Genomic DNA, 14,087 nt, shown 5'->3' with positions numbered 1-14,087 from the left:
TTCCATAGAACCTATATATATATATATATATATATATATATATATATATATATATATATATATATATATATATATATATATATATATATATATATATATATAAATGCATAAAAAAATACCAAGACATCACAAAACTTTTTTTTGAATTTTTCTATAAAAAATCGTAGCATTTTTTACAATTTTGCTGAAAAAAAATAAAAAATCAATTTATATATATATATATATATATATATATATATATATATATATATATATATATATATATATATATATATATATATATATATATATATATATATATATATATATATATATATGGTTTTATAGTGGCTAATATTATTTTCTTTCTTTCTTTCATTAGGGATGTCATGTGTTTTCATATCTCATTTTTAACTTACTAATCATTAGATAAATGTATGCAACTATTATAAGAATAAAAGAATAATATTACTGAATAATATTGACTTGTTGAGTTTTAAAAAAATATTTGCTTCCGGAATCACCCATACTGCTACTAAATCGTAAAATGTTTTTAACATTTCAAGATTTCAAGACGTAAAATGCTGTCAAACATATAATTTGTACATCGAAATTTGGATATTAATGTTGTGTACCGACATCATTACAAACATTTTAAACACTTATAAGTGGCACCTTTGCTTCTTTTTTCTTCTTCTTTGTGTATATCATTTTAATTAATGGCATAAATTTGTCAAAAGTACCTTTTTATCATCTAGACCCGACTTGCATCAATAAATTCGTAAGGTGACAATACGAACATGCATGAAAAACTACGTCTCCTAAAAATAACTTCAAAAGCTAATCTTAAGGTCTTTAACCATATTTTTGCATTATTAGAGAAGTACTGTAAAATGATTTAACAAAAAATTATTTTATAGGTTATTAATTTAATATATATAGTTAGTAAATCGGTTTATCAACCAAATTTTTCCCAAACAAGAGTATATATTTATTTTTATCATTATTATTTTTTGTAGTTGTCTTGTAAAGCAAAAGACATATAATTAATTAAATCGTTTTTTTGTACTTATAAGATTAGTAAATCTCTAAAGTTTATTTGACCAGATTGAGATAAGTTTGACTTTGCATTTATATTAGGTTGGATGCTTATATAAATTATAATTTTCAGCTAAAGTTTTATAACTATTCTACGTGGCAATTAGTTTTTTTCGGGGAGCCTAAATAAGTTACACATGTAAGTTTCTAATTGGTTAGTCTACGTGGAATGACATCGCAACCCCTGTAACACATCAACCCTTCCAAAAACGCAGAACCCTTCTCCGAATCCTCGAAATCGTCCCACGTATTGGATTCGAAGCTACATACATCCATCCATTACATACAGTCCTCCGACCATGAAGATATTGAAAATGGTGTCAGCCATGGATCTGGTAGCATGGAGAGGCTTCGTATACACTATATTCATACTCCACTTCGTCTTCGCTTGCCAACTCCTTCTGCTCCAACCCCTCGTTTCTGCCCTAGGTACATGTTGTTTCATCTATTTTCGTATGTGTGATTTAGTGTTCTGATTGATTATGAGCTCCCCCGTCAATCAGATCACAGTAGGGTTTCTGCCGTGTTCTGTTTTGAGATAGATTTCAAAATGATTTAGTTATTGACATGTCCTTTGAAAGTGATTTCGTTTTTTGTATGTTAAGCATACTAATGTGGTATTTTGAGGAACGAAGATTTGAAGATTTGGATTTGGGTGTTTAGTTTAAAATTTTGAATTGATACCGTTCGATTTTGGAATTTCAAGCCCAGGATTTAGATTTAGGCTTATTGTGTCATTTTTAGCTCTGAAACTGAGTTGAATTGAATGTATATCGAAGTTTGAAAGAACCTGATTTGTAATTTCTGAAATCCCCCAATGGAAATGTGTGTATGAGCTCTTCAATTGGGCAGTATTCTGTAATTTCCTTTGACTGTCATATTGTATTTTTATCTGTTGCTCTTTGACTGAAACTGAATAATGCATAATGCAGATGGAAAATCTGGTGATACAGCTGAATTGTTTGAGAGAGTATCACATAGTATCAAAGTTAAACATTATAGTGAGGCAATCAACGATCTAAACGCTGCCATAGAAGCTGATCCTTCACTTTCAGAAGCATATTGGCGTAGGGCTTCTGTTCTTCGTCAGTTGTGCAGGTTCTTTTCTGACAAATATTGGAACTATGTTTTCTTTTCTGTCTGATAATAATAACAATCTTTAGATCACCTCACCTAGTAATTTAATACTAATAACTACACCCATCATCCCAAAAATGTAACATTGAGAGCCCTTGTGGAATAAAATCAATCTTATCTTGTAGTCTTGAACTCTTGATCACTATATCTTTCTGAAAGACAGATAAACTAAACATAATTTCACATAGTTCCTGATTAGAAACTTATATGATTCAGGCGATTTTTGGCTAATGTAGATATGAGGAATCCGAGAAGAGCTACAAGAAGTTTCTTGAAATGAAACCTGGAAATTCAGTTGTTGAAAAGGAGCTTTCACAAATGCATCAAGCACAAAGTGCTTTAGATACAGCCAACAACCTCTATGATTCAGGCGATTATACAAAAGCTTTGGATTTCATTGATAAAGTTGTTCTTATTTTTTCTCCAGCATGCTCACAGGTATATAAAAAATTTTAAAAGTAACTATGCTTTTTTGCTTCCTCATTTCATCTTCTCCATTTCTTTATAATACTCACACCTGTCACATATTTTTCTTTAAATTTCAGGCTAAATTACTAAAGGTGAAGTTATTACTAGCTGCTAAGGACTATGCAGGGGTAATTTCGGAAGCAGGATATATACTTAAAGAGGATGAGGATAATCTACAGGCATTACTCCTCCGTGGTCGCGCCTATTATTATTTAGCTGATCATGATGTAGCTACAAGGTTCTTTTTTTTTTTTTTTTTTTTTTCATTATTTAAAATTAAAAACAGATAAAATAATCTTCCAAAAGTGACTAATTACTTAATTGTTTCAGGCATTACCAGAAAGGGCTTCGCCTAGATCCAGAGCATAGTGAATTAAAAAAAGCATATTTTGGGTTAAAGAATTTACTTAAAAAGACCAAAAGTGTAAGACTTTAACTTTCTATATATATCATGGTTTGACTTTCTCGCAATAACTTTTTAACTTTTTTTCTTTTCAGGCAGAAGAGAATGAAAAGAAGGGTAAGCTGCGTGTAGCTGTGGAAGATTACAAATCTGCCCTTGCATTGGACCCTGACCACGTGGCACATAATCTACATCTTCATTTTGGGTTGTGTAAGCTTTTGGTAAGGCTTGGTAGAGGAAAAGACGCCCTAAATGCTTGCACAGAAGTTTTAACCATTGATGAAGAACATGTTGAAGCTTTGGTTCAGGTTCTTAATTTATTTAATCTCTCACTTATTAAAAAAGTTATGTAATTTGATATTTTGACTAATTTTAAACTTTATTAGAGGGGTGAAGCTAAATTATTGACAGAAGACTGGGAAGGAGCTGTTGCAGATATAAAATCCGCTGCAGAAAAATCTCCTCAGGTTAGTTTTTTTTTTTTTTTACATAAAACTTATTTTATTCTTGTTGCAATAAGTTTATAAATTATTATTTTTAAAGGATATGAGCATTCGAGAGGCACTTATGAAGGCTGAAAAGGCTTTGAAATTAAGTCAACGGAAGGATTGGTATAAAATTTTGGGTGTTTCAAAAACTGCATCAATATCAGAAATAAAACGAGCTTATAAAAAATTAGCACTACAATGGCATCCGGATAAAAATGTTGACAATAGAGAAGAAGCAGAGAATAAATTCAGAGAAATAGCGGCTGCATACGAGGTTGTTTCTAAATTCTAAATTCTAAAACCTTAATTTTAGTAAATGTTTTGTTTGATTGTTTAGAATTTTAATTTAATAATTTTTAATTATGTATAGGTTCTTGGGGATGATGACAAGCGTGCAAAATATGATAATGGTGAAGATATTGACGAGGGTATGGGTGGCGGCGGCGGTGGTGGTTTTAACCCTTTTGGTGCAGGCGGTTTTGGTGGTGGCGGTGGTGGTGGTGGTTACACATTTCATTTCGAAGGCGGTTTTCCTGGCGGCGGTTTTGGTGGTTTTCACATGTGATTTTTACCGGTTTTGTACTAACTTAAGCCGAGTTAATAGCAAAAGATTTTCATAGGAAATTGAGTTCAAATTAAAATTATGATATGATTTCTTATTTCTTTTGTTAAAATCTGCAATCAGTGATACAAAATTTTAAGTTCTTAAAAGACTGTTTATATTATTTTTATTCCATATACACATTACGACAAACTTTGCTTTTACAATCAAAAGCTTTATTATGGTCTAGAGTGTTGACTAGACTCGCCGGTTTGACCGGATACTGTAGGCTGCTCTGGCTGTGTTGTCTCCGGTGAACCACCTTGTTGTGGCGGCTCCTCTGGTGCTGGAGGTTGGTTTGACCAGTCATGCCACCTTCCCCGCCATTTCAAGAACTCGTAAATAATTGAAGTCCCACACATTGCACCACCAAATCCAGCAAATGTAGCAAGCAAAACCGATAGAACACCAGTCACATTAAGCTGTTAATTTTGCAAATATTATATAGTTAAAATTGATATTATATAGTTTAAAATTAACATTTAACTAGTAATCAAACTTTTATACCTTTGAGTAGAAAACATGAGCAAAAGCAACCACAAGAGCAAACTGAATTGTTGCATAGATCCATGCATATCGTCTTTTCACTAAATATAAATTGTAGAACTATTAGTTGTTTGTGGTAGTGTATAAAGTTAGGATCAATGTTTATAAATGAAGTTCAAGGCTTTCGTGTCAGAATATTCTAATGAAATATACTTTTAAGTTTTTGATTACTTTTTTCTTCTTTTGTTTATAATGTGGAAAGGTTTTAGTGTGATTGGAGACGACTTTCATGATGATTTTTTTTTTCTTTAGAGGCCTATGGTTTTTCTCCGGTTTTGTTAAGTGAAAGTGATGAAAATACCCATTGTTGTTGATGTCATGGAAGCGAGGAGACCCAATATGCAAGAAAAAGGAAGAGATATAGCAATTGCACCAGATCCCATTTTGTTAACCTTTTACAAAAACACCAATATCAGAAAACACAAATCTATCCTTCAAAAAGATTCAAGATTTAGGGTTCTTGAATCTTGACATACCAAAAGTTGTTCCAAGAAGCAAAAGTAAGCAAGCATGCTGACAATCACAAGAACAGGCACATCCTGCCACACCCTGCTAAAAAAAACAAACCCACGTTGTGAAATTACTTATATGCCCATGAATCAAATATTCACCATGTAAAAACAGCAACAAAATGTTACCTGTATCGAACTCCTTCATACTCATTCATACCTCCATTTCCATTCAAACCATGGCTTTGAGATCTTTGAATTCTTAAAAGAGTTACAGGGAGATTCTTGACTTCTTGCTTACAAACCTCACAAGTTTTATTCCCTTTGATGCTAAACCATTTTATTGCACATTCTTTATGAGCCAAAGCTAATTCCCCTTTGCAGTTGCACTCCATTTTTAGGGTATCATCAACACCTTCTTGTAGTTCAACCATACAGATTCTACAAACAGCTTCTTCTTCTCTGATATCCTCAGCCTTTCGTTCATCACCATTTCCATCTAAAGAAAACGAATCACCCAAATTGGACACAACAAATAGTCGAATCATGGATTTTAACCTAAACCCTTATTGATTTATGAAGTTTACCAGGTTCAACTGTAGGATCGACATTTATGGTGAGATGAGTTCCTTGTGAAACTTTTGTTGTAGTTGGAATTATCCGAAACACTCCACCTAAAGACTCTATTTGTGTGACGCTTTCATCTTTAATCAAAGCAGGAACAGAATTTGAACGATGCATACCCCGATCAATCAAAACTTTCTGTAAAACATTGAATCCAAAACGTTTGATATTCAAAAGTTTAAAACAGATGATAACATTACATATAATGTATAATGTATTATGTATTATGTATTATGTATGAGCTCCAAAAATCAACAACGACTTACTTCTATGGTGTTTCTACCATGCACAGACTCTGGATTTGAGTGGGTGATTGGAGTTACGGGTAAAGATGACGTTCTATTCATTCTTGGGGTGAATAGTTTTGTAAAAGATAAATTTCTTGACATTTTTGCCCTTCCTCTTATCTCTGATGGTGAGCCACCAAGGGCTAGGATTGCAGCCTTTTCGATCTCTGAAGTTCTGTTTTTGAATTTGAAACTTATCTTAGGAAGGAGGGATTTGATGGATTTACCTCTGGATGATGAAGGGCTTGATGATGATTCATTGAGTTTGGTATAAACGTAAGTAGGGCTAGGCATTGGGGAAAAGTTTACTCGTTTTGGAGTTCTTTGTGGTGTTAATGGTGTGTTCATGCTGACATCATCTTCGATAGAGGTGTTATTAAATGTTCTTTCTGGTATCTCCAAGATGAGGTGTTGTGGTTTTGAATGTTGATTGGATGCACCCACTTCGGTTATTTCATTTGTTGTTGTAACTTCTATTATTTCACTTGTTTGTTCAACCTGCCATTGTTTAGAAGCTTTCATGTTTGAGTATTTACTTTTAAACTTCAATGTTCTTCATTTCGGGATCGGTTTTAGAAGCTAAAAATGATGGGGAGTTTCAAAAAAAAAATGAACTTGGAGTATGAAAAAAGTCTGACGTTTGACTTTCGAAAGTCAACCATATGCCATTGTTCTCATTAAGCAGCAAGGATGTCACGATGAAATCAGTCTATTCTACATCCAGATTCAAAATTCTTAATTCAATAATTATAATGATAATGATCTTGGGTTCTTACCCAGAATATTTAGTTAAATCTTTTACAGAGCCAACAAAATTCCTATTGTTTGTGTGTGTGTTTAAGTGAGACCCCCACCAAAACTTGCTCAGATTCAGACACCAGGATTTTACATCAAAACGTAACATGTGTATGAACGATTGTTCAGAATATTCTGAAATAAAATCAGAAAGAAAGAAAATACTCCCAAAAAAAAAACATGTAATTGGCTGGGCGACTTACACTATGTGTGTGAAAAACAGTAAGAACCAACAGAAAGCTGCTGCTTTTTAGACGAATTTTCAAGAAACATTTCAAAGATCTGAAAAAACCCAATTCCCAAAACATAAAATCTTGCAGCGATACAAATTATCGTCATCACGTCTCTTATTAAAGGCATTGCCTGACTAAGTAAGTCCATGTGTCTGTGATTACGCGAGACACCCACCAAAATTTACATATAAAGAAACCATCTTTATCGATAATTTTGCACAAATTTAGAAAAAAAAAAAAAATCCCCCGATCACAAGAAGCAATTTCGTCAACTTATTTCACAAGTATGGTTAGTGTGTATGAGAGAGAGAAAGAGATTGCATTTGAAATACCTTATGAATCAGAAGAGGTGGAAGATCAAGTGAGATGCTATTGAGAGCTTCTTTATCAGTTCTGGCGTTAGCCATGGATTGAATGATTTGTCTTTCAGAGGCTTGAATGTGTCAATGATATATAATATGTACAGAAAATGTATGGGAAAATACACACAAACCCTGTAAAAACCCCAAAAAAAAATTATTTAAGAAATTGATAGAAGGGTGAGTGGGGTTGGATAATTGTGAGACACCAACAACTTCGTCCTCGTACCAGTGTACCACGGCAGGCTCAACCATAAAATATTTCCCAACACGACTGATATGAGACCTTATTCTTTTGACTAACCTACAAAAGATACCCCCAAACATATGCTTAACTTACAATTTTTGCATCTAAACTTTTTTCTTATTCATATTTGTTACAAAATCAGATTAACTTTTTTTTATTTATTTCAAATATCTAAACAATAATGAAAATGGCACAGAAGTCCTTAAGTTTATCATTTCTAAGTATTTACCATAATATTGATTTTTTTGCATAAAAACTTTGAAACTTACAAAATTGTTTTTATCAAATATGACATATTAATGACGTATGCTTTCTACAAACCGGTTACATTCTATTAAAAGTGTTTGGTTACGTGGCACCGCCGCACCGACTCAAATTTTTGGCTAACACGGCACGTTAGCCAAACTCGCAACCTTCCATACACAATACCAAAGCATTTACCATTGAAAGACATCCTTTTTTGGTTATAGAATGTTGCACTTTCATATATATTGTATTAAATGTTGGAAGCCTTTAAACATCATCATCATTATTTTTATTATTATTATTATTATTATTATTATTATTATACATGAGTTTATAATAAGCCAAATAATCAATTAAGTTGTTTGATTACGGCAGTCTTACTTATTCTATTAGTTGGATTGAATAAGCTTAAAAAACCTTATCAAACAATATAAATATTTAAAGGAAGGTTGCAATCATTGAGGCAACAAGCAAACATAATCACAAACTAAAATCCTCTTCCACTCCCCCCCTCCCTCTTCCCTTCCCGCCCTTCTTCCCACACTCGGAGGCACGCCCTTCACCTCCGTGTTAGGTTTGGTCAACGAACCAAAAACAAGCAAAAATGAAGCTAGCTCGAGAAGTTGAAATCCTAGCAGCTCTCTAGATTTGCTTGTATGGATATATGTAATGATAATCAATCATGATTGTAAACTCCTATAGAAAATCAACGGGTTTTTAGTCCAGCGTATCAGCTGTTGTCCTATCTCTTTAAGGTCGCGGGTTCAAGTTTCGTTCGGAACATAGACGATATTAGAAGTAGTTTAATAGGAATAAGTTAGATTTGTCGTTAAAAAAAAAATAATAACAAATCTATTGTCAAAATCTTATTTCAGTCATAAATATTTTTTGTCATTGTGGTCCTTAATAAACTTTTTATTTTTATTTTAATATAGCCATTTTTATTCGTTTGTTTCATCAGCTTTATACTAGTTTGTAAAAACAATTTATTTAGAGGGGTTTATCAATTTTCTTTGTTTCGTTTTGATCATTTTGATAGGGTCTCATAGTATTTTTTGTTAACTTACACATGCATACATACGCCGGTCATGAGGAATCAAACATCATCAAAGGTCTTGGATGAGCCATAAAATATGGGTCCTTATCTTTATTATAAATTTTTATTTTTAGATAAAAATATATAATAAAAAAAGTTAGGCCCTGTATGGCTACCCATTTTGCCCCCTCCTCCCCCCACCCGCTTTGCCGCCCCCATCCCCCCCCCCCCCTCAATTCCCCTATGCATACATATCAACATACAGACGTAAGGATACATATCTAAATACACCTCTCTCTCTCTCTCTCTCTCTCTCTATATATATATATATATATATATATATATATATATGTGTGTGTGTGTGTGTGTGTGTTTCCACTTGCATAAATACACATACACAAGGCTTATATCCTAATGGTATTATATTTGACATTTTACCTCTTAAGCCAAGTGGTTGATGGTTCAAATATGATAAAAACAATGGTATGGTTTAAGAGTAGATTAAATAGTGTGTCACCATTTAAAAAAACATACACATACAATATATATATATATATATATATATATATATATATATATATATATATATATATATATATATATATATATATATAAAAACAATGGTATGGTTTAAGAGTAGATTAAATAGTGTGTCACCATTTAAAAAAACATACACATACAATATATATATATATATATATATATATATATATATATTGTATGTGTATGTTTTTTTAAATGGTGACACACTATTTAATCTACTCTTAAACCATACCATTGTTTTTATCATATTTGAACCATCAACCACTTGGCTTAAGAGGTAAAATGTCAAATATAATACCATTAGGATATAAGCCTTGTGTATGTGTATTTATGCAAGTGGAAACACACACACACACACACACACATATATATATATATATATATATATATATATATATATATATAGAGAGAGAGAGAGAGAGGTGTATTTAGATATGTATCCTTACGTCTGTATGTTGATATGTATGCATAGGGGAATTGAGGGGGGGGGGGGGGGGGGGGGGATGGGGGCGGCAAAGCGGGTGGGGGGAGGAGGGGGCAAAATGGGTAGCCATACAGGGCCTAACTTTTTTTATTATATATTTTTATCTAAAAATAAAAATTTATAATAAAGATAAGGACCCATATTTTATGGCTCATCCAAGACCTTTGATGATGTTTGATTCCTCATGACCGGCGTATGTATGCATGTGTAAGTTAACAAAAAATACTATGAGACCCTATCAAAATGATCAAAACGAAACAAAGAAAATTGATAAACCCCTCTAAATAAATTGTTTTTACAAACTAGTATAAAGCTGATGAAACAAACGAATAAAAATGGCTATATTAAAATAAAAATAAAAAGTTTATTAAGGACCACAATGACAAAAAATATTTATGACTGAAATAAGATTTTGACAATAGATTTGTTATTATTTTTTTTTTAACGACAAATCTAACTTATTCCTATTAAACTACTTCTAATATCGTCTATGTTCCGAACGAAACTTGAACCCGCGACCTTAAAGAGATAGGACAACAGCTGATACACTGGACTAAAAACCCTTTGGTATTTTGACAATAATTCCTTAGAGTTTTTAAAATTTTCTTTATTCTTTATTCAAACTTTAAAAAAAAATTATAACAAGCCTTCATAATGGGTAAGATTCAGATCCATGACAACTTGTTTCTTGGAATACTTAATTCATAGTGATCAGGTCATTTTCTTTATGTTAATTAAAGTTTTTTTTAATTTTATATTTATTAATTGGCAATAATTACGAATATTGATTGACCAGTTATGATGTACAAATTTTTATCATAATGCAGATTAGAAATATAGATTTCTTATGTATCTAATTATTCGTGTTCCCCTACAGTTTTTTACTATTTTGGGTGAGTCTTTTTTCAATAATATTGACCGTTTCTAAACAAATCTAATTATTCGTTATATATTATATAAAATTATGGCAACCCACTAAGTATTGTAAGCAATAAGTATTGTTCATCTTAATAATTTATTAATAAAAATTGGATGTACTATAGTTGCCATTTTATTTATTATCAACACCCATTGATGACAATAATAATGGCTCAATCCAAATGGTTGACTATGCGTTTTATAAATTGAGTTTACTTTTAGTGGGAAAAAGGAGTAGCATATGTTTTATGCTTTTCACTTGATACAATATTGTTTTGATTTAATAGTATTTTTATTTTTAAATATCGATAATCGATCATATGCTTAAGATGCCCTTTGTTCGATGAAAGGGAAAAAAAAACTTCTAGATCTAAAATCGAAGTTATTGATTTTAACAATGATTAATAATCCACAAACTAATAATTAATTAAAAACTTAGCCTAGGAGAACTATATATATATATATATATATATATATATATATATATATATATATATATATATATATATATATATATATATATATATATATATATATATATATATATATATATATATATATATATATATATTTTTGGAGAATTCAAAATAATATGTAAAATTATTAACAATGAAGAAGAGGTGTTCAAACTTCAAAGGATGGAAATTATTATAAGATTTATTAAAACATAAACTTTCAACTTTATCATAATACAGTTAAATAGTAGTGAATGAGATACTACTTAATAATAATTATCTTTATTTCATTTATTAAATATTTATTATGCGTGTACCGTGACTCTTGCTAGCAACTCTAAAAATAATGCCTTTTGAGAGTTTGAGACTTTGAGTATTGGATTTTGAAATCACTGGGCTTCATTTTGGAAAAAAGAATATTCTAATAATTTTAATTAATGTTATAAAAGATATGTTTTGTTAATAGCATTAAGTTAAAATTAAAAGTTATAGTTTTTATTTATGCAGAAAGCAGCAGATAGATTTTAAAGATACAAATTGGATAACAAACCAAAAGTTAAAGGCAGGGGCGGATGTAGAAAAATATATTGATGGGTTGTACAATTTTTTAAGGGTGGACTACTAAAAAAAACTCAATTTTGATGATAATTTCCGTTACTAAAAAGGTTACACCGACATATTTACATTAAATTAATTAATTTGATGAATTTCCAACGAATTTGTGACGGATTGACGAATTTACACTAAATTTTGTCTTTGACGGTAAAATTTGAGAGGTTATTTGTGTCACCCTAGGACACCATGTAAATACACCCCTAGCTAAAAGCATGATCGGCAAAACTAGTTGATAATAGGTAGGGGTGGCTGCTAACATTTTTTTTTGGAAAAGAGGGCGCCTCCAGTAAATGCATTAAAGAGAAATTATAGAACAATTACAGTACAAGCTAGAAGGAAAGACCAACTAGCTAAAGTTAGTTCAGTTGTTGGACCCCAAACCACGACATAAGTAAGAAAATTACACAGAAAAATACTGATACTCATAATGCCCACAAGCCATAAGACTAGACAGTTGGGATTACACCACGACCCCTCAACAAAATTAAGTACCATGAGCATTCTCACTGATTTGCGGCCAATTGCTAGGCCTTGGGATTTTCCATCTTTTGTACACCTCTTCCATAGGAGCCGGACCATTTGAAGGGAAGACCAGATAGCCGAGTTTTCAAAGAGTTAAGAACTTGATTCATAAGTTTTGCTTGGGAAGTTGTGCTTCCATTGTGATGGCGAGAGTTCCTTTCTTTCCAAATGAAATAGATCGTGGCAGGCAGAGCAAGTTTCTCAATTTCTGTTTGTATGTGATTGCATTGAAGGCGGGGTATTTGGTACTCGATTATTTGTTTCAACCTGAAATCCGGGAGTTAGATATTACACATATCACACACTTTAGTCCAAACCTCATGCGAATACCAAGATTGTGAAAATCGTCCGGCGGTAGTTCGGCGGTCTACTAGCGATAAGCGATAAATCGAACTAGGCGGTGATTAATCGGGGACCTTAAATTATTAATAGAATTATTTAAAAAATTAACATTTCCTAAAAACTTAAGTTTTTGAAATTTTAAAATTTTGAAATTTTTTGTATAATATTTTAATATTTGAAAATTTAAAATTTTGGTGTAATATTTGAAAATTAAAAGTTTTGAATTTTTTAAAATTTTCCCGCCTATGACCACCGAGGACCGCCAAGCCCGATTTTGACCAATTTTCCCCAAGCACCCTAATCATAATCGGTTCAAGGCCGCCAAACGATTAATCGTCAATTAATCGGCCGCCAATGTCGATTTCTGCAACACTGGCGAATACCAACACTCAAAGAATAAGTGGGTCGTCGAGTCTGGCACCAGCTTACAAAACAAACACTTGAGATTCGCCGAGTTTTGCCATATATGCATTCGATCCTGGGTCATCAACCTATCATGAATGGCTAGCCAAAGAATGAAAGCATGACTTGGTATGTTGAGCTTAAACCAAACCACCTTATACCAAAGAACGACCGGGCTAGCTATCTTAGTATCCTTCCACACTTGAGTAGGGGAGAACTCAACACTCCTTCCCTCCAAATCCCTCCAATAAACCCCATCATATTTGTTAATTTGGAGATTAGGAAGACCCTGGAGATGGATATTAGGAAACCGAACTCCCCATCCCCAAGGCCACCCCGAGCTATGATTACTGCAAAACTGATGCACCGTGAGGTCATTGGGAAGCCTATGAATGTTCCTTTCATCTTCCGTTATGATATTGATCAATGGGCCAACTGCATGCCAATTGTCATACCATAAATTTATGCTCGTTCCATCCCCAGGTGTTCTCCATATATGTTTCCATACTTTGTCTCGCAAAGAGAGCATATTAGACCAGGAAAAAGCCTTTGAGATCCTTGTGTTTAACCTCCCAAAAGATTTGTTTTCTAACATGATGGATTTTAACCCAATTAACCCATAGAGAGTTTTTTTACAGTAAAAAGTCTCCAAATCTGACGGGAGAGAAGAGCTTCATTCCAAGTCTGTAAGTTACGATTCCCAATCCTCCTTTTTCTTTAGGTCTACACACCATTTTCCAAGCAATCTTAGCACTTCCTTTCTTCAAGTCGCTACCATTCCATAAGAAACCCTTAAAAGACTTTTTCTAT

General features: G+C 32.3%; 3 protein-coding genes across 4 annotated transcripts; 1 reads left to right on the top strand and 2 right to left on the bottom strand.

Moving 5' to 3' along the window:
- Nucleotides 1-1,236: 1,236 nt before the first annotated feature.
- Nucleotides 1,237-4,304, top strand: LOC111916397 (dnaJ protein P58IPK homolog). Its single transcript, XM_023912069.3, has 9 exons — nucleotides 1,237-1,506; nucleotides 2,010-2,175; nucleotides 2,451-2,652; nucleotides 2,760-2,920; nucleotides 3,013-3,106; nucleotides 3,181-3,393; nucleotides 3,472-3,552; nucleotides 3,629-3,847; nucleotides 3,944-4,304. Exons 1-9 carry the CDS (start codon nucleotides 1,377-1,379, stop codon nucleotides 4,136-4,138), a joined length of 1,461 nt encoding a protein of 486 aa, XP_023767837.1. The 5' UTR covers nucleotides 1,237-1,376; the 3' UTR covers nucleotides 4,139-4,304.
- On the bottom strand, nucleotides 4,269-7,693 carry LOC111916396 (uncharacterized). 2 transcript variants are annotated; one of them, XM_023912067.3, is made up of 8 exons: nucleotides 7,441-7,693; nucleotides 6,060-6,578; nucleotides 5,757-5,931; nucleotides 5,359-5,668; nucleotides 5,197-5,272; nucleotides 5,022-5,112; nucleotides 4,682-4,761; nucleotides 4,269-4,596 (listed from the first exon to the last, which is right to left on the bottom strand). In XM_023912067.3, the coding sequence occupies exons 1-8, from the start codon at nucleotides 7,513-7,515 to the stop codon at nucleotides 4,354-4,356; spliced, it is 1,569 nt and encodes a 522-aa protein (XP_023767835.1). In that variant the 5' UTR covers nucleotides 7,516-7,693; the 3' UTR covers nucleotides 4,269-4,353. The 2 variants fall into 2 exon arrangements, with proteins under 2 accessions (XP_023767835.1, XP_023767836.1); XM_023912068.3 differs by having other exon boundaries at nucleotides 5,197-5,269; nucleotides 7,441-7,691.
- A 4,842-nt stretch (nucleotides 7,694-12,535) lies between these two features.
- LOC128132456 (uncharacterized) lies at nucleotides 12,536-13,806 on the bottom strand. The gene is made up of 2 exons (XM_052769039.1): nucleotides 13,337-13,806; nucleotides 12,536-12,800 (listed from the first exon to the last, which is right to left on the bottom strand). The coding sequence occupies exons 1-2, from the start codon at nucleotides 13,804-13,806 to the stop codon at nucleotides 12,536-12,538; spliced, it is 735 nt and encodes a 244-aa protein (XP_052624999.1).
- Nucleotides 13,807-14,087: the final 281 nt, after the last annotated feature.

The sequence above is a fragment of the Lactuca sativa genome, chromosome 2 (assembly GCF_002870075.4).
Source record: "Lactuca sativa cultivar Salinas chromosome 2, Lsat_Salinas_v11, whole genome shotgun sequence".
In the NCBI taxonomy this organism is placed as follows: domain Eukaryota; kingdom Viridiplantae; phylum Streptophyta; class Magnoliopsida; order Asterales; family Asteraceae; genus Lactuca; species Lactuca sativa.
Note: the sequence above shows the minus strand (reverse complement) of the source record. Positions and strands in the feature narration are given on the sequence as shown.